We start from the raw sequence: 21,601 nt of genomic DNA, 5'->3' as shown, positions 1-21,601 counted from the left end.
TCTAGGCTTTTCATATAGCCAAATCTAACTCTCTTCTCTAAAAACAATTTTAACAAAAGTACTGAAGGTGTGTTTGTGTGTTTGTTGTTGGTTTTTAACAAATTGACTTTCTCAACAAAGGCAAAATAACTGATTCCCAGTTTTCCACTGGAATAAAGCATTTGTTGCTCACTCTGGCAGTTCATGAACCGTTTGACCTATGGTTGCCATTTGGTCTAGCAGATGTTTTTGGCTCTGTTCCAGGACTGTTTAGTAGATTCAGGATTTTGGGCAAAGTAGTCTTTAGACTAGGGGCGGGCAAACTTTTTGGTCTGAGGGCCGCATCAGGTTTTGGAAATTGTATGGAGGGCTGGTTAGGGGAGGCAGTCTCTTCCTGGCCCCCCTGCTTCTCGCCCCCTGATGGCCCCCCGGGACTCCTGCCCCATCCACACACACACACCGCTCCCTGTCCCCAGAATCCCCACCCGACTGCCCCCCACTGTCCCATCCAACCCCCCTTCTCCTTCCTGATTGCCCCCTCTCCCCCCGGGACCCCTGCCCCATCCAACCACCCCTCTCCCTGTCTCTGGAACACCTGCCCCTGACTGCCCCCTGCCACCCCATCAAATCCCCCCTCCTTCCTGACTGCCCCCTGGAACCCCTGTCCCCATTCACCCCTCCCCCCAAACTCCCCTGCCCTCTATCCAACTCCCCTCTGCCCCCTTACCGTGCTGCCTGGAGCACCGGCAGCTGGCGGCGCTACAGCCCTGCTGCCCAGCTGGAGGCAGCCATGCCACCGCGCAGCACAGAGCACGAGCTCAGGCCGGGCTCTGCAGCTGTGCTGCCCCAGGAGCTCGCCGCCCAGAGCATTGCACCAGTGGTGGGGCGAGCTGAGGCTGCGGGGGAGGGGGAACAGCAGGAGAGGGGCTAGGAGCTCAGGGGCCGGGTGGGAGGGTCCTGCGGGCCGGATGTGGCCCACGGGCCATAGTTTGCCCACCTCTGCTTTAGACCCTTATCTAGTGTATCCTCCACCAGCTTATTTTATTTTTAAAATGATAAAAATGCTCCTATCACTTGTCACTAAGCAAACATACATCCTTTCAGTAAGCATACACCATACTGACAGTCTCTCGATCCCTAAAATTAGACCTAAAAACTCACAGGTGAAAAGTCAACCTTTTCATAACAGGCATGAGAATAGATAGACCTGTAGTGTGCTCTCCAGCTATGCAGATTCTGGCCCTGTCTAGTCAAAGGGGAGTGCCAGAGTCAGAGGCCTTCTAAGAATGGCCAGACACCAACTCCAGTTGTTCAGCAATTCAAGATTGCTAACCAGGCTGCCTTTGAAGCAGTAGCACAATATATAAAGCCTTTTCACCTTATAGCCCATAATGGTCTATGGGCATGAGCAGTTAGCAAAAAACACATCTGCGGCAATGCATTTCTATGCTGATGAGTCATGAATCTGTCTCCTCACTGTAACATTTCCATCCAGGCCCTCATCTTGATGTCTTGTCATCTTAACCCTGACAAAATAGAATTCCTTATCTTCCCTCTGACTGTCGAGAATACTGCTATCTTAACTTGTCACTCAATCCCAAATCTCAGGATTGTGTTTGACTCCTCCTTTTCCCTTGCCTCACATATCTAGGCCTTATCAAAATCCTGCCCCTCAACACCTCCAGCATCTGTCCTTTCCATTCCCACAATGAATCTCCCATACAGGCTCTTGTTCTTCACCTTGGCTACTGCGGTTCATTCTCTCTGGCATCTCAAATACACACATTTGTACAAAATACAACTGCTAAATTCCACTTCCTTGTCCATTAACTTGATCCTGTAACTTCCCTCTTTGGATTTCTCCACTGACTTCTCATCTGCTAGCACATCAAATTTAAGCTTCCTGTTGCCACCTTCAAAGCTTTACAGAACTCTTCCCCTCCCTAGTCAAGCTTCATGTTATCTGTTCCCTACACACTGCTCCTATTCTCAGCCTTGTCCACCGTTTGTAAACCTCTAGCACGGGTCACCTCTGTACCCTCTTCCATGAGGTCTCCCACTACTCTTGAGTACAACCTCTTGAGCTTTTCTGTGTGGGACCCTCATTGTAAATCCCACTTCAATTCACTGAAAGCAGGAATCTTTAACTGTGTATAGATCACCTATTTTTCTTTTCCTATGTCTGCTTTCCTTTGTCCTTTGATTGTGAGTTGCTTGGAGCTGGGACTGTCATTGAGCATTTGAAAAGTGTTTGGCATATAAAAGGCACAGCTATAAATAAAATAAATTGCTCATTTGGGAAACAAATTGTAAAAAGTCACTTATCTACAAGACTACTTTTCTGGATAATGAAGTAGGTGGATTAAAATTGTAAATAATACTAACAGAGTAACAGATTGGATATTGGTATGAGTGAGTGTCCAAAACGGAAAAAGTGGAGCCATTTAAAAATACAAGATAAATTGGCAGCTCTTCAAATTTTGAAATGACTCATAATATTCAGTACATTTCAGCTAGTCAAATTGGTTTGTTTATGAAATGCACAATAAATGAGTGGCTGAATAATGGGGCTAGAATTCTAATTATTTTATCTTCATTGATCTGTTCACTAGAATTCTGTGATGGAATTAATGTCCCTGCTGCTTAATAAATAAAAATAATTCCTAGTGCTTAGTCCCAGATGCCTACAGTGTAGCTCAGCTGTCATCTCTTCCTTTAGCAGAGTTCTGACCACTGTTTTGATGCCCATCCTTTTCCCCTTCGGTCCAGTCTTATAACTCAGATGTAATGTCACCCCTATGGACTAATATATTTTTCCTTATGAATTCTAAACTGCCTTTTTAATGAAGTAGCTACTTTTTGAATAAAACACAGAGCAGATTTGTTCTCAAAACAATCAAATACACTAGTCTAATTAGAGTGAAAACCCATCAAGTTGCTGCACCAAAATCCATTATATAAAAAAAATCTCTGACAATCGCTTGGTTTTGTAGAAATAATGTTCCATTGCAAGGACTGTCACTAAATAATTTGATGCCTCCCACTTTTTATGGGAAAGACAATTTTTTTTTAAACTTCTTTACATGCTAAATGAACATTACTATATTTGTTTTCTGGAATGGCAACATTACTGTAAGGTTGACTTAAGTCTTAGTCTTGACCTTGATGTTTGTATCTTCACTACTTTCAATTTCAGCTGTTATTTCCTGCTTACGCAGCATTTTCACCTTCCTGAATGAGGGCCTCTGAACAGCATTGAAAAAAGAAATAGATAAGTTCATGGAGGATAGGACCATCAATGGCTATTAGCCAGGATCGGGAGGAATGGTCTCCCTAGCCTCTGTTTGTCAGAAGCTGGGAATGTGTGATGGGATGGATCACTTCATTACCTGTTCTGTTCATTCCCTCTGAAGCACCTGGGATTGGCCGCTGTTGGAAGACCAGATACTGGGCTAGTTGGCCCTTTGGTCTGATCCAGTATGGCCGTTCTTATGTTGCACTCTGTTTTGTATTAAAGGGATTTGGGTTCTATAGATGAAGGATCTGTGAAAATAGATCATGGTATTATATTTTAATTTGGAATATGGCTTTTCACATTGGCTGTGTGTTTGGTTGCATCCATGCACCAGTTTCTAAAAATGTGCCACTAGAATTTTTTTATTGAAAAAACAGGTAGAAATCCTGTGCCCACTTACCCTTTCTGTACCAAGCTGCAATTTCAGCAGTACTTAATAATTATTCAGCTTTCTTGTGAAAATATTTATTCAATAATTACTTTTTATAAAAGTGAAATGAAATGGTCTTGGCTTACAAACTGCTGCTAAACTGGTAGCTGGGCTACTGATGGAATGGGAGAAGCATTTTGAATGGTCCACGAAACAGTTAAAAAAAATGAAAACAGTAGAGAATGTTTAAAACCCTATCTACTATAGCTTTTACTAGGAACTGTTTGTCATAGTGGAAGTACAAATCGCAATACTCCAATATTTTAAAATATATTTTAATGGTGTAATTGGCTATATTGCAGTAGCAATAAGCCATACCATGGTGTTCATTACAGACTAATGGTGCACTTCTTGTGTGATTCATGGCATTCACTCTGCCTTCTACCGTGTTGTTAAAGAAAAGGCCCTGTGTCTGTTTGGAGAGCCTCAACACCCAGGGCTACAACTCTTGAAAGTTGTGTAACACTTCAGTTCCTTAATAGAAATTAGTATAAGCAAGCAAATTTATAGTTTACAGTAGCCTTATGGAAATGCACTAACGGAAGTTGAAGTTCATAATGAGTCCAATTTCACATTCAGATGTTTATTTTAGAAATTGAATATGTATATCCTGTTGTAGGTTCATGTGTGTCCTGCCTCCTCTTCTCTTCTCTTCTTCTCTCCTCTTCCCCCCCCCCCCCCCCCCCCCCTCCCTCTCCCTCTTCCCTCCCCCCCCCCCCCCCCCCCCGCCTCCCCCAAACTCGGAATCTTTTGCATAGCAGTGTTCAGTGGGGCTGCAGCTCCTTCTGCTCCACTGTGAGAGTAGAGTGGCCTTGGCCTCCCTCAGTTCCCTCTTAGCCAGTGCAGTTAGACAGAACCTGGACTGTGTCCGACCTGCTTCTGAATTGCCTTGAATAAAGTCTCCATTTTATTAATATCTTCCTTGATTTTGTTGGGTGTTTCCAAAAGAAGAAGAAAGCAGTTAGGACAGATGCAGGGAGACCCGTACACATCCCTCTGTATAGTGGGATAAGGTGCTTAGCACCTGTTGCTAGCGACAGTGGACTCATAGCCCCCGATTTTTAAACCCACCCCTCCTGTGATGGGTTAATATCCATCATAGATGAACACCACAGATCCAATGGTAAGAACATTTGGTCTCTGCAAAACTCTGCTGGATTTGAAAGTGACCTAGACCAGGTGTACACTAGAAACTTTTGCTGGTATAATAATGTTGGTTGGGGTGTGATTACTTTGTTCGGGGAACTGGTATAAGCTATACTAGCATAGACTCTTGCTAGTATAGCTTATACCAAGAGGGTTTGCCAGTATAGCTATTCCGACAAACGTTTTCTAGTATAGACTAAACTAGAGAGGAGATGACTCTCCTTCCCTTCTTTCTTTCCTTCCCCATTGAAGGTGTGTGGTGGGGTTTTGTTTGTTGAGGAGGGAATAAAGATCCTACAATGTGAAGTAAAAGCTCAATTTCTGAACCTATACGCACTCATACTTTTAATTTAGATTCATTACAACGATCATTTCTCATCCATCCATTTTCTTAGCTCCAGCACTGAAGAAACAGAAAAATAAATATCATTGAATATGTTTGAAGTCATACTTACAACTGAGGATTCTGCTTTTATGCTTACGATTTAGTTGCCTAATCGGTAGTCACTTTGACTACTCACATCTAATCCTCTGTTGAGGTTTGGATCTAGCCCACTTGAAGTATATAGCTGGATACATGATTGACTAAAACAAATGATTGTTCTTCAGAATCTTAAACAGATTCTAGCCCTTGGGCTTGCAAAGATTAGTTCACAACCGGAAGACTGTGAAGGCCTCATTTATATCTAAAACTTAGTTTGACATAGCTACATAGCTCAGAAGTGTGAAAAATTTGCATGCCCTCAGTGACCCAGTTAGGTCAACCTAACCCCCACTATAAATGTAGTTGGGTGGATGAAAGAATTCTTCTGTCAACATAGCTACCACCTGTCAGAGAGGCAAATTACCTACATAAATGGGGGAAAAAACTCCTTCTGTCACTGTAGGCAGTGTCTACTCTGGAGTGGTAGAGTGGCACAGCTGCAGCGCCATAGTTGTATCGCAATAGTTGATGTAGTGTAGACGTTCCCTGAGTCTCAAACAGCTCAGTGAGAACTACTCTCTTCATTTCAGTGGGGTGTATTAAGTGTCAGATTTCCAGGTTGTGTGGATTTTCAGATAAGTTAGGCACTCAGTGTTTTTACTTAGCATGTGCAATTACCACAGTTATACATACATACAAAACAGGTAATTGCATGCACAAATGGCAATAAAAGGCAGAAATAGTGGTGAGAAAGTTGCCCTGCATCACTTTTTCCACTGCATGATGCTTAGTGCAACAGTCAAATAATGAACAGTTTAGTTACTACACGAGGGCTTTTTTCCTCAATCTTTGTGTAAAACTCCCGTTGTCACTGGTGAGAGTTCTGGTGTGGCTCAGGGTTATGATGTGGCCCTACGTTTGTAGACTTGGCCCATAATTTAAAACATAATCTGGCCTTTTCCAAGGCAAGAGTTTGACTCCCCTGGGGGGGGGGGGGGGGGTTTGGGGGGGGGGGGGGGTTGTTTTAGTCTTGTTTTTTTTTCAGGTGAAAGGGATCTTTTTCCAGCTGTCTCTTGTTATGATTGTTTATAATTGGAACAGTGAGTGGTTATGAACTTCATTTTGATGATTTGTTGCTGCTTTAAACTTTCAATAGGCATTCATACCATTAAAACCAAAAGCTAACACTAGATGGTGCTATTTCGTAACTACCTTTACATTAAATGTTTCAGCTGACAACATGCAGCTTGCTAGAGTCCTTTCATGTATTTAAACACTCAAGGTAATAGCATTTCCTTGAGCCACTGTCAACACTTTAATAAAAAATAAAAATAAAAAAAACTGACTTAAAAAATTGCAGAGACAAGGTGGATGAGGTAATATCTTTTATTGGACCAACTTCTGTTGTTGAGAGAGAAGCTTTCAAGGTACACAGAGCTCTTCTTCAGGTCTGGGAAAGGTACTCCGTGTCACAGCTAAATACAAAATTGAACAGATAGAATATGTGCTAACTTACGCTAAACTAAGAAACCATTGAAGGTCCTTTTAACATCCCTGTTCATAGGACAAAAAGGAGGGATTAGTGAGTTACAGACAGTTGTAATAAACTATAAATCTAGTGTTATTATTAAGACCATGATTTTTAGTGTCTATCAAAGTTATAAATTTAAGCTCCCAGAAATCCTGTTTCCGACAGATTGCTCTTAAATAGTGTGTCTGGATTTTTAATTTTTTTTTAATCCTTTTTTTAAAAAATGGAATATTTCTGTCTCCTTGTTGCAAACACCCTTATTAACATCAAGGGAGAGTGGGTGAGCCCTTGTGGAACACCACCAACCTACTGCATGAGAAGAAAGTACAACTCTACAGTAACAAAATAGCAAAAGTCTTTATACAGAAGTACAGTAACTCCTCACTTAGTCATCCCGGTTAACGTTGTTTCATTATGTTGCTGATCAGTTAGGGAACATGCTTGTTTAAAGTTGTGCAATGCTCCCTTCTAACCTTGTTTGGCAGCCGCCTGCTTTGTCCACTGCTTGCAGGAAGAGCAGCCCGTTGCAGTTAGCTGGTGGGGGCTTGGAACCAGGGTTGACCGGCAGCCCCCTTATCAGCTCCCCGCTCCCCTAAGTTCCCTGTGCTGCAGCCGCCCAGCAGGCTATCAATCAGCAGTTCAGCTGTCCCTCCCCCCACTGCCATGTGCTGCTCCTGCCCTCTGCCTTGGAACTGCTCCCAGAGACTCTGGCTTGCTGTGCAGAAGGGGAAAAGGGGGGCTAATGTCAGGGTGTCCCCCTCCCCCCTGCTCCTGTACCCTGCTTACCTCTTCTCCATATAGAGCAGGGAGGGGACACGGACGGAGAGAAACAGAGAGCTTGGGGCAGCAGCTGCTGTCTCAACTTCCTGATGCACTTAAAAAGACTACGCACTTAAGAGTGGGTCAGCTTAATTAAAGGGGCAGTGTGCATCTCGCTCGCTCGCTCTCTCTCTCTCTCACACACACAAGGTGTGTGTCTGTCTGCTATGCTGTCTCCCCTCCCTCCTGTTCGTGCTGCCTTGATGAGAGGCTACATTAACAACAATGTGTTAACCCTTGAGGGCTCAGCCAAGTGCTAGTTCATCATTTAGCAGTAAGGCATTCCCTGGGAAATATCCCTTCCTCTTCCACTCTCAACTTTACCACCTCAACCAAGCTTCACAATCCTCATAGCTGTGAACAGTATTAAATTGTTTAAAGCGTACACTGTGTGTATATCTATATAATATATAGCTTTTTGTCTGGTGAAAAAAATTTCCCTGGAGCCTAACCTCTCTCCCCCCCCCCGCCCCCCCATTTACATTAATTCTTATGGGGAAATTGGATTTGCTTAAAGTCGCATTTTTTAGGAACATAAATACAACGTTAAGCGAGAAGTTACTGTATTATATGCATAAACTGGAAAATACCAAAAAAAAATGTTGCTGTCTATTCCAGTTTAGCAATCTTCTTGTTACTTTTAGGCCTGGTCTGCACTACACACTTAGGTCGATGTAAGGCAGCTTACGTCGACCTAATTATGTCAGTGTACACATTATAGCAATGTCCTGCTAATGTCAGTGCCCTACTGCATCTACATAATAACTCCTCCACGAGAGGCGTAGGGCTTATATTGGGGTATGTCTTCACTAGCAATGTTAAAGCGCTGCCGTGTAGTCACGGTACCAGCGCTGGGAGAGCTCTCCCCCAGCACTATTTAAAAAAAAAAAAAAAAAAACACTTCCACGAGGGGAGTAGCTCCCAGCAGTGGGAGCGTGGCTCCCACCGCTGGTGCACTGTCTACACTGCCACTTTACAGCACTGAAACTTGCAGCGCTCAGGGGGGTGTTTTTTCACACCCTTGAGTGATAAAGTTGCAGCGCTGTAAAGTGGCAGTGTAGACAAGATCTTGATGTATTTAGGGTAACAGAGTACTGTTACTTACTTTGCCGGTTGGCTGTTTTGTCAATTTCATAGCTGCCATGTTGGAGCCGTGAAATTGACAAAGCCAGGCAGCTAGATCCTGGCTGCCCATGGCTCCCCGCTCCCAGCCAGGCTACTGCCCTGAGGCTCCGTGCTCAGGAAGGCGAGAAGTCCTGGGCACCTCCTCTTCCCCCTAGCCTTCTCCCCCTGGCTTGGAGCGGGGAGCCGAGAACCTGGACAGAACACTACAGAACAAAAACACTAACCCAGGAACCTATCCTTGCAACAAAGCCCGATGCCAACTCTGTCCACATATCTATTCAAGTAACACCATCAAAGGACCTAATCACATCAGCCACGCCATCAGGGGCTCGTTCACCTGCACATCTACCAATGTGATATATGCCATCATGTGCCAGCAATGCCCCTCTGCCATGTACATTGGCCAAACCGGACAGTCTCTACACAAAAGAATAAATGGATGCAAATCTGATATCAGGAATCCATAACAGTCAAATACAAGTAGGAGAGCACTTCAACCTCTCTGGTCGCTCAGTAACAGAGTAAAGGTGGCAATTTTGCAACAGAAAAGCTTCAAAAACAGACTCCAAGGAGAAACTGCTGAACTTGAATTAATATGCAAGCTAGATACCATCAATTTAGGCTTAAATAGAGACTGGGAATGGCTGAGCCATTACACACACTAAATCTATTTCCCCATGTTAAGTATCCTCACACCTAACCACCTTTTCATGTTCTCTGTATGTGTGTGTATATATATCCTCACTATATATTCCATTCTATACACACGAAAACTTATGCTCAAATACATTTGTTAGTCTCTAAGGTGCCACAAGTACTCCTGTTCCTTTTGCGGATACAGACTAACATGGCTGCTACTCTGAAACCTGTATTTCTCATGCTGCTTAATAAAGAGTAAATAGTGTTTAGAATCCAATGCAAAACCTGTCTGTTTTTTACTGTTACATGCCCCCAGGGGCTAGGCAGTTGGACCATGTCGTCTCAGTTCTCAGGAGGGGGTGCTAAACCAAGGCTGCACCCCAAGTGTGTGCCTAAACATCCCAAGTCAGAGGCAGTGCCTGGACTCTGTTCAGATTCAGGAAGCTTAAAGAGCACTCAGAGCCCTGTGAGATGGGCTTCAAACACAACAGCCTAGGGAGCATCCAGCCAGAAGGAAAGCTCTACCAGTGCTCTGTCTGTATGTAACAGACGTGTAAATATTTTGGTCTGACTTGTTCACACCAGAATTGCCCAGCTAAAAGTTAGTTGTTTTCACTTCCTTTTTGTCACTTCCTCTGTCAGCTTAAAACCTTCTATTTTTAAACTCTGGAACTGCTACTTGGAATATGACTATCTAATTGCAGTATAGCTATGCAACTCTTGGAAGCATCCACATATTGGCATGAAATACAAATAGCCCTTTTACTTGGGATGACAAGATGTCTCACTTTGGAGTTTCTTAGTCATGGGTGAGGATCACTAGAGTGCTGTCTCCCTTCCCCTGGAGTGAGGGCATTACCTCTAAGCTGGGTTCAGGATTCTGTTTCTGACATCAAACACCAAAATAGTGCAAGAAAGGAATCCGTGAACTGCATTCCCTGACAGGTAGAAGTACTGAAAGGAAGTTAGAAATTGTCATCTCTAAAAATGAATTTATTTTTAAAACCACATTTTCTTTGTTGTAGTTGTCTCAGGTCTCAGGCTAAGTGCATCACTGACCCCTCCAGGTCTCTAAGTGCAGCTCCATTCAGGTCTCAGACATCAAGCTGTCTCAGGATGGAATCTCTCGATCTTCCCACTCTCAGACTGGGACCTAGGCTGTGATCCCAAGTGCTAACTGATCACCTCAGCAGCCCTGAGTTAATCATAGAAGTGTAGCACTGGAAGGGACCTCGAGAGGTCATCTAGTAATGTTCATTACTTGCTCCTCTGGAAGCAAAGATCAGTAGTATCCAGTGACCAGACAGCCTTCTTAAAGCAAAGTATTTATTTAGAATCTCAGAGGAAAAAGGTCTTAAAACAATAAACAGACTATAGGCATGTCTAGCTAGCTTCTTCTGGAATTTTGGGAAGGGTTCAACTGCTTCAGACATTCACATAGGAACTTTCTCTCTTTCATCTTGATTGTTTTGTTCCTGGAAAAAACAGTTCACAATGCATCCCCCTTCTCTCCAAAAAGTCCTTTTAACTCTTTAGTGTCTCTTTGATCTCTAGGCTCCCAATTTTGGCAAAACAGCTGTGTAACTTTGGGCTGGAGGTAGGCTATTGCCCTGTAATTGCTCCTCCAAGTATGCATTTGGAGGGAGCTGTTGCATTGCATTCCTGTTCGTTTTTGCAACAGTCACCTATTAAGTTAGAGCCGCATATTCTTATGAGCGTCTAATAATGTGATACACAGTAATGTCACCTCACTGACCAGGTCACATACGATATTTATAAAATTACATGTTAGTATTTTTAGATGATTACATTGCCACTCCATGTTTGCCACAGTAGTGCATACAGAAGAAAAGGTAGATGCTGTGGTTGGATCCTCTCCTTTAACTATTGGAACTTGTATTCAGTTTAACTGCAAAACCGCCCTAGTCACAGCACATTCATAGATGCAACATTACTATATTTCTTTCTAAACTATAAAGGAAGAAAAGTGCCCTGTAATCATAAACCTAAGACTGTTCTTCAATGGGCAAGATGATTTTGAAATGTATTTGTAACTTAAGTCTAAACGTATTTGTTACTGTTTTAGTTTCAGTATTTTTTTCCTTAAAAATTGGCCAACCAGTGATTCTGGTTGTGTCAGTCAGAGACAGCTGATCCTATTTATTTTTAGAAAAAAATGACTTTAAGTACCAAGTTATGCTCTAGCTAATTTCTGTACATAAACTTACTCAATTTCTTTACATAAAATTACTCTAAATGTCATAGACTTTGAGAAGGCTTTTGATAGCATTCACAGGAGCAGCCTATGGTGCATTCTACGGGCATATGGAATCCCTCTCCCTATAATCAACATCATCAAAAGCTTTTATTTCAACTTTACATGCAGTGTTGATCACAGTGAGCTCAGTTTTAAAGTCAAAAGTGTCATGTCTGCAATCCTCTTCAACATTGCCATCCGCTGAGTAATGCAGCATACAACAGAAGACATGCCAAGAGGCCAGGGCCATCCTTAGGCATACCCAGCATATGTGGCTGCATAGGGTACCTGAAAATTTGGGGCACCCCTGGGCCTTAGTGTCCACCCTCCTGCCTCTTCCTATCCCTGTTCTGACTCTTCCTGCAGGCTCCCAGAGCTAGCTGCTGAAGTCTGGTGACTCTTACTCTGGAGGGGATCTAGTAATTTAAGTGAAAAAGCCTTCCAGCCTGCCAGACCTATTCGCACAACATTGAAACTGTTCAAGAACCATTCAAGTGGTAATGAAGCCATTTAACAGGCATTTGTCAACCCCCAGGTATATACTGTCAGTTTCTGAATTTACTGACAAAAACAGTTGTGCAATACTGTAAACGAGAAAGGGACCAAGAGACTTTCTCTGTTGGATCATATGAACTGGAACCATAAACTCCCGGAACATTAAATCTCACCAAATGAGGGTCAATCCATCCTCATCGTCATATCCACTCATTATACCCCACACCCAAACATAGCCACTTTCTGAACTTCATACCCTCATATCTCAATGCCTGTACTTTGACCCATAAACCTTTTACCCCCAATCGGGGATATTGCAGATTATGTATTCCTTATGCCACCCGATCTTAAACTAAACTTTGCACCCTCGATAATCTGTACGTTGTTCCCTAATAACCAGAAACTTCTATGCTTAAACTCTGTACCGTTCACTTTTTTTAACATCTTAATAAAAATTTTAAAATCTGTTTTTACTCAGAACATGTTAGTCTACAGGACCTTAGTTTAAAATTTGCTTTAAAAATATTTCATTAGTGTGTTGCTGAAGATGATAAAATCACATCCCTAAAAAACCCTTGAAGAGAGCCCTTAAAGGGACAACACCCCTTTCCTGCCAGATAGCTAGACAACCGAGTTTCCCTTTCTTTACTTCTATTTGATAAACTAGTTTTAAGAGAACCCTTTAGCAAAATCAGTACCTTTAGTAAGATATAAAATCCTTTATGCCTAAAATCTTTGGAAATATATTTTTTAAAGTTGGTGAAATTTCATAAATGTCTATTGTTATGGAGATCACACAAAGTAAATTAGTGTTCCCTTTTTTCTAAAAGCAATGAACATTGTTCTGAACACACTAAACCTCTGATTTTAATTTAAAATGTCTCCAGATTATTACATATTTAACTCACTGAAAATGATTATTTTATGAAGGCTTAAGAGTACATTTAAAATATAAAATCAGCTTAGAAATACGGATTAAGAAAATGTAAAACAGAGAAGAGCTGCATCATGTATTCCATAATATTTAATGTTGTATTCAGCAGGACAGCTGACTTCCCCTTACTATAAAGTTTTTGCAAATAAATCTGACAAACTTCAGCGTGTATCAAAAAACCTGTGACTGACGTTTTTTATTTCCAGGTTTAGTTCTTTTAATTAGGTACCTTCTGGCATGCAGTGGAAAACATGCTCCATTTTCTTTAGAAAGAAATTGCAGAAGAGTTGTTTTGTTTTTGTTTTTCAAATGTCATTTGCTTCTTTTGGGTTCAGGGATTTTGCTGGAAGGGGGGGATCAAGGAGGGAAGAGAGAAGGGAGACAGTGGGGAGAGGGTGGGGCCTGGGCAGAGCAGGGGTGGAGTATGGGCAGGGCCATAGGTGGGCTGGCGAGCTAGCCTCCCCAAGCGGCAGCTTCACCCCACTGTCCATGACGGCAGATAAGAGCAGGTCGGCTCCCGCACACCCAGTGCGCACTGCAGTCTCCTTAGGCAGGGGCCGTATTCATAGAGCCGAATGCATCGGTGCCGCGCATTCTGTGTGAGGGAGAGGGTACGGGGCTCTCTGCTGGGAACTGAGACTCTCCGCCACCATGAGGTGGGCCGAGCGGCTCAGTATCCTTTGCTGCCTCCCCCCTCCCCTCACCCCACTCCACTCCACTCCACCCATGGACTGCCATCAGGCATAGGGGCACCAGTTTAATAATGCGTAGGGCCCCATAAATCCTAAGGATGACCCCGCAAGAGGCATTAAATAGACACCCTTCTCATCCCTTGAAGACCTGGACTTCGCAGAGGATCTCGCTCTCCTATCACATACCCAACACCCTATACAAGAAAAAACAACTCGACTCAACACATTCAGCCAGCAAATTGGACTGAGAATCAACCGCAGTAGGATAGGTATCATGACCTTTACTATTGCCTCACCATCACCAGTACAGATAGAGGATTATGTTCTCACCAATGTAGAAACATTCGTATACTTAGGCAGCACCATCAGCCAGGACGGTGGAACAATCCAGGACATCTGGAACAAAATCAGTAAAGCCAGGAACACCTTCAGGAGCTTAAATACAGTCTGGAAATCATCAACATACAAAACCAAACTCAAGATTTATCAGAGCTGTGTACTTTCAACATTACTTTATAGTGCAGAATGCTAGGGAATGAGAGAGCATGACATGTCCAAACTGTGTTCATTCCATACAACTTGCCTTGGAAAAATCCTCTGTATCTTTTGGCCCAGAACAATCTCAAACCAAGAACTATTGACACAGTGCAGCTAAGAAGATCTGAGCACCATCGTTGCCAGGAGACGTTGGAGATGAATTGGCCATGTGCTTTGGATGGAAACTGATTCCATCACCAGAGTAGCAATAAGATGGACACCTGAAGACAAGCAAAAACGAAGCTGCCCGCAAACAACATGGCGAAGAGCTGTGGAAGCCAAGCTGAAAAACTTGTGGTACAGCTGGGGAACCATTGAAAGACTTGCCAGAAACAGTCAGGAGTGGAGGAGTTTTGTCACTGCCTTAAACGCCAGAGGCATAATGGGAACATGATGATGAATTTCTGTAGCCACATGATCTTGTGTCATAACCACGTCCTCATTCTCCTCTTCCCTCATTGTTTCACACTTGTTGCATCTGGTCTAAAATTGAATTCTAAAACTCTTTGGGCTGGGGACTCTCTTGCTACTTATACAGAGGCCCAGCACAATGGGGCCTTCACTGCAGTGCTGAGAAACTAGATCTAGGGACCTTTCTGTTAAGGAAACTTGTATCAGTGTAGTTACTGGTAAGTTTCTACTGTAGACATGACACACAGATATAAAGTGGGGCCTCGACTGGTAAATCACACCAGTGTAAGATGCCTCTGTAGCTGTGCACAGTTCATCTGTATTAGATTCTTATGGCTTGCTGTGTAACTACATTGTCTAGTTAGTTTCTCCAATCCAGATGGGCTAGGACTTTTAGATCAGAGCTAAGGGTATAACAGCAAAATTAAGGGGGCTTAAGAGCACCTAGTTGAGGGGAATTAGAACACTAACTAGCCTTTCATCTCTGGAAGCCCTTGAGTCAAGCCAGCTATGTTACTGCAGCTCAGAGAGGCATATTTGAGCTGTGTAGAGGACCTGTGCTGTGCTTGACTTTTGATTGTGTGTGGTATCCATTCATATGTCCTAAGTACTAAGATATCCTGAAGATCAACACAATATAAAACCTGTGAATAAGAGTTTCACATTTGAATGATTGCTAAGTGAGCAATTTTTCTCTCTTATAAAAGCTTCTCATGATTTTGGAGGAGAGAGATAAGCAATGCTGTTATTAAATCTTGTAACCTTTCAGGCTATTTTAATTTCTTAGATCATATCCTGTGTGGTTTAACATAATGAGCCTATCTACCATCATTATGAAATGGCTAAAAAATCAGTACCCACTTAAAACCGTAGTAGTTGACTCTGCTTTGTAGTTGATCTTAAACAGTCTTGGTGGATGGAAATCTAGAGGAAAACAACCTGTTTATACTATGTTTTTCCAACTAGGCAATTTCCTCTTTCAAAACAATGGAGGAAATTTGAACTAGCACAAAATATATTTCAGCCAGGTGAAGCATCTTTGGTCCTTGGCACGAAGATCATTCTGAAAGAACTTTCTATTCCCTGAAATAATATGCTGAGATTGCCAATGTACTGAAAAGATAAAAGCAAACTATGGTAATGTTTTGAATTATGTTGAATTAACATGTCTGGATCCTATCCAGAGAGTAATAATTTTAAATGGCTGTTTCAACAGAGTAAATGAGCTGTTTTTTCCCCTCCTAGGATCAAATTTAAATCGCTGTGGCTTCCGAGGATCTTCATATTTGGGGGTGCCATTCAATCCATCCAAGGTTAGTTGGCTGTGTGTGTGTGCGCGCATGAGAGAGAGAGAGAGAGAGAGAGAGACAATCCCTGTAATAACTAGTAAATGATCTTGTGGCTTCTTGAGCATAACTACATAACCATGAAGTGAATCTGAAGTGAATATAGAACCAGGAATCTTTTAAAGAAATTAATATTTAATTGTTTGCATTTGCATAGTTTAAAAAAAAAAAACCCACTACACCCCCACACAGTACTGTTTCTCTATTTACAAATGGCGATGAAGGAACGGGTATATAGGTTGTAGATTGCCCAAACTACACAACAAATTGTCAGTGCTTGGAAAATGGGAGTTCCTAATTGCAATCCACTAGACCTTACTGGGTAAAAATATTCTCTGGTCCAAGAACTACATGTGGTCCCTGTCCAGAAAAAGCAGAATTCCGCATGGCAGAGGAGATACTCAGTATTTCTGTGTTCAACCTCAGGACGCCGGAATCTTACTCAAATATGGGTGAGACCCTACTCACATCTGTTGTTGTGGGGGGGACATGAATGGGATTGAGGATCAAGGGGATGGGAAATGTGGGGAATAGCAGAGCCATTGCTTTTAATGATGGGAAACTGGAAGTGAACAGAGGCTGCTGAAGACGATTTGATAGGCTTCGAAGATACAAATAGAGTGGTAAGCTGAACAGGGAGAGGCAGCAGAAGGCAGGGGATTTATGCAGCATCTGGGAGGGTGGTGAAGACAAGTCAGTTGCTGCTAATATGTGGGAAATGGAATGTAGTTTCAGGTAGGGGACAGATTCCAGCCAAGAATCTGGATGGGGAGAGAAGGGTCAGAGGATTTTATGGGGGTTTGAACGTGGGAGGAGAGGGTGGGCATCTATGCACAGGAGTTGATTGACACTGGAGCAACAACTTACCTGCTCCTTTTGCATAGCAAATCAGCCCAGGCAGCAGAGCAGTTTCCTGCTTGGGTGCACAGAGTGGCACCCTTTGTTTTTTGTAATTTACATCCACAGTATCCATTCAGCAAAGCTAAAGAATTGTGAAGGGGAGTTAATGCATCTCTGCACTAGGCACTGCATTCGCAGCGCGTAATCTTCATTTCTTGGTTTGCTGTGGATCTGCCCCCTTTTTTACACCATAACTTGTGTCTGCATCATTTTACTCTAACATTGCAATAATCAGATGAATTTGTCACCTGTTATGATTGGCATTAGCCTCAGTCATAATCCACTACATACTGAACTGTTACGCAGCCTCATGGGGAAAAAAATTAGTCTCTGTAACACTCTTACAGAAATAAACATAGCCAAGGGTCTGTAATTTTTAAGAGTTCTTGTTAAAATCTTATTGACCTTTAAATATGTAAATAACCATCCAAAACCTGAATAAGGTTGTAAACACATCTTTGGTCTGATACTGTAAGTCAGTCCTCTTCTTCAAATCACCATATAATCAGAACTTGATGGCTATCCCACAGCACTAGTGCAACATTGAGTGAGTGGACTCATCCACCATAGGGGTGGCTACTAAATGACTGTATCATTCATAATATTGAAATAAAACTTTAAACAATTTAATGCAGTACATTAAATCAGGACATGCATCATTGGGCAACTCATTTATGCCCAAATCCTCTCTCCTGCACAAAGCTTGAGGAACTGGGCTTAGCAAAAAGGATATAAAGTGCTAAATATGGTTACAGGGTGTCACCATTTCACTGGTGCTTTTTCATTTTGATGCGTATGTTCAGACAGCACGCAATTTAAGACGTGAATCTTCTCTTGTCAGGAAATTTGTTGCTGCCCAATACACTGTCCTATGCTCTCATAATTTAGCCTGTAGAAAGAGGCCAGGGGGTAATCTGTAAAAGTCAGCTAATATACATTCTTTAGTTTAAAAACTATTCATATATCAGCACATTTTTACATTCATGCATCAATACATTCTCTACTGCCTTTGGTGAAAAGGAATTGGATCTGGCTTTGTGAGAATTGATATATATAAAAAAAGGCTTAAAATATTGCCAATGCTACCTTCTTTCCTTTTCAAATAAATTAAAGTGATTTATGAAAGAAACAAAAACTATGGAACCCTTGCCATGATGAAGCTGGCTTTAAATGATATAGAATCATAGAAATATAGAGTTGGGAGGGGCCCTCAAGAGGTTTAGTCCCATTCTGCTGTGCTGAGGCAGGACTGGGCACACAAAGTGGCAGCGCCAGGGTCTAGCGGGGCTCCTTCCTCACCTCTGGCACAGGGGCAATGGTAGCTCCTGCGTCCCATCGAACTAGACTGAGGCTCCTATTCTGGATGTTGTGACCTGGCATGTTGGGTTGCAGTGTAGCTCGGGTTTGGCCCCCCCACCCTGTGGTGATGGCTGAGAGGCAGCTGGATCAAACCTGAATGGTGCTGCGATCTCATGGGCCTGGCTGCAATGCCTGGAGAGGGGATCTGGGACAGGAGCTGCTGCTGCAGGGTCAGTTGTAGACACAAAGTCACAGACAAATGGGAGAATTACACTATCTGACTCTTTCAGTGTCGTATATAATTAGTGCTGGCATCTTTCCTCTTCTTCCTGGACTTGCAAAGTAAAACAATTTAAGCATTTTGGCTATTCCTGTTTTATATAATCCCATTGCATTAAAAGCTTTGGAAATTCAATGATGATTGACCTACTTGCATGTTATATAAGCAATTGTTGCAAAGTATCATGGAACTTTTCCAAACTCTTTTCACCTGTTAATGGCTTACTTTAATCTATTTGACCAAGTTAGACTGTAAAACACTTGGAAAGAAATCTGGTTACCCTCCTAGGTTACAAGGGACACTATCAGGGCAATGTCAGCTCCAAATGTAGGTTTTGTGGAAAAAAGACTTTATCTTTAACAGTCATTTATAAACTGAATATTTATTGTGATGGAGCTTGATTCTATGGTCCTAGACATTGGAATTTGTGATAACTCCCCTGGGTGCATATATTTGGGGTCAGAAGAGCATCATGGGCAGTGGACTACTGAGAATAAAAGTAATTGAGAGGGGAGATCTGTTGGATGGAAGGACGTAGTCTTGTAACCTTCAGAGTTGAAGTGCCTAGAATCCTTAAAACCATGTTCTAATCCCAGCAGGGACCACTCCCTCTCGAAGTTAGATAAATAAAGTACTATGCAGTTTGCTGATTGGTGGGTGTGTAAGAGGAGATGGCAAAAACAACATCCTGTCTACTCTGCCTGGGCTTTGGACCTCTCTTCCTTTACCAGTCATCTGAGCCGTGGGAGGAAGAGCAACATGGTCCTAGGTGTGGAGTTAATGCCAGGACTGGAGACTTTTTCCCTCCGCAGACATTCTCTGGGAGCAGCTGCGGCAGAAGGACAGTGAGTGAGGCCCACTATGACTTCCCATTCTGCACCTCTGTTCTACCTCAGTGGAGGGATAACCTGTAAGTTGACAGTAAGATTGAAAGTAGGTTTGCTGGGCTGCAGCCAGAGAAGGAAGCCCTGGGATGTGCTTGCTCTGACTACAGCCCCCCAAACTTGCCTACGGGGCTGCTATCAGGGAAGGAAGTGCTGGAATTTATTGAGCCCGGGTCCTGCATGCCAGGTCAGGAAGCAACCCAGAGAGCGCAAAGAGACATTGTGCAGCTCCATGGGTCCCCAGTGCCCCCACTCCATGTGGAAAACCCCAGCATCTGGGCTGCAGCCCCACTGCTGCCCTGCCTGCTGCCTCCTCTCGGAGCCCACAGCACTGGGATTCCGGTGTGTGTGTGGGGTGGGGGGTGTCTTCCATTGCGCAAGGAGGCAGGTGCCACAGCCTGTTACCTCCTGTATGGACTGTGGGTCCTTGACCACAAGCAGGTTTTCTGCAGCCAGGGAAGGAAGGAAGCACTGGGACAATGCCAAACCTGTACACCCAGCGCCAGGGTAGGACAGAGCACAGGGAGAGCTACTGTGCAGCCCCAGCACTTCTTTCCTTGATTGCAGCCCTGTAAACCTGCTTACAGCCAGGGCCTTTCTTCCCTCTTCTTCCTCTTCTCTCCCCCCACCCCCAACTATCCCCCCCATGTTAAATGGCATGCCTGTTGGCAAAGTTCGAATCCCTTTAACATTAAAGTAAATGGGGTGGCATTGATTCACAGTAAAATGTTGGTATAAAGCAAAAGTTGTTGATAGTAGGATTGCTATTAAGCAGCATCCACTGTAGTTTATTAAATGCTTGGGGGAAATCCATCTAAATGAAATGTATCATAATAATAATACCTAGCTCTTATATAGTGCTTTGTCATAGATCTCACAGCACCTTATAACTGAAGTTAGACCATTATCTCCATTTTACAGACAGAGGAACTATTTATGAACTTATCTAATTCTGTTTTGAACCCAGTTAAACTTTAGGCCTTCACATCATCCCCCTGGCAATGAGTTCCACAGGTTGACTATGCATTATGTGAAGTACATATTTACATTTGTTTTAAACCTGCTGCCTAATTGGGTGACCCTTAGTTCTTTTGTTAAGTGAAAGGCTAAATAACACTTCCCTGTTCACTTTTCCCATACCACTCGTGATTTTATAGGCCTCTATCATACCCCACCCCAACCACCCACCTGGACATGGCTTTTCTAAGATACACAATTCCAGTCTTTTTAATCTCTCCTTGTATGGAAGCTGTTCCATATCCCTAGTAATTTTCCTTGCCTGCTTTGTACTTTTTCCAATCCTAATACCTTTTTTCAGATGGGGTGACCAGACCCGCATGCTGTATTCAAGACATTGGCATACCATGGATTTATGTAGTGGGATTTTGATATTTTCTGTCTTATTATCTATCCGTTTCCTAGCGGTTACTAACATCGTTAGCTTTTTTGACTGACGATGTATACTGAGTGGATGTTTTCAGAGAACTATCCACAATGACTCCAAGATCTCTTTCTTGGGTGGTAACAGCTAATTTAGTCCCCATCATTTTGTGTGTATAGTTGAGATTGTTTTCCAGTGTGCGTTACTTCGCATTTACAAATTGAATTTCATCTGCCATTTGGTTACCCAATTTAGTGAAATCCCTTTGTAACTCTTCGCAGTCAGCTTTGGACTAAACTATCTTGAGTAATTTTGTATTATCTGCAAACTTTGCTATCTCACCCACTTTTCCAGGTCATTTATGAATATGTTGAACAGTATAGATCCTTGCGGGGACACCACTAATTACCTCTCTTTTGTGAAAACTGACCATTTCTTCCAACCCTTTGTTTCCTATCTTTTAACCAGTTACTGATCCATGAGAGGACCTTCCCTCTTATCCCATGACTGCTGAGTTTGCTTAAGTGCCTTAGGTGAGGGACCTTGTCAAAGGCTTTCTGAAAGTCCAATTCACTACATTGACTGCATCACTCTTGTCCACACGTTTGTTCATCCCCCTCAAAGAATTCTAATAGACTGGTGAGGAATGCTACAATAGCCATGCTGACTATTCCTCCAACATATCATGTTTGTCTGTGTCTGATGATTACTGTAGTTTCAACCAGCTGCCTGGTACTGAAGTTAGGCTTACCAGTCTGGAATTTCCAGGATTGCCTCTAGAGCCTTTTTTTAAATAT

The 21,601-nt window shown here is 42.8% G+C and overlaps 1 protein-coding gene across 2 annotated transcripts in view; it reads left to right on the top strand.

Moving 5' to 3' along the window:
- The window catches only part of PGGT1B (protein geranylgeranyltransferase type I subunit beta), a 52,322-nt gene that overhangs the window by 10,806 nt on the left and 19,915 nt on the right, over window positions 1-21,601 (top strand). For both annotated transcript variants that reach the window (XM_024205118.3, XM_024205119.3), the window contains exon 3: window positions 15,960-16,027. In XM_024205118.3, coding sequence (XP_024060886.1) covers window positions 15,960-16,027 — 68 coding nt within the window. The remainder of the gene's footprint in view (window positions 1-15,959; window positions 16,028-21,601) is intronic.

Source organism: Terrapene carolina, unplaced genomic scaffold (assembly GCF_002925995.2).
Source record: "Terrapene carolina triunguis isolate 2854851 unplaced genomic scaffold, T_m_triunguis-2.0 Scaffold69, whole genome shotgun sequence".
In the NCBI taxonomy this organism is placed as follows: Eukaryota; Metazoa; Chordata; order Testudines; family Emydidae; genus Terrapene; species Terrapene triunguis.
This window is presented reverse-complemented; position numbering and strand designations above follow the sequence as displayed.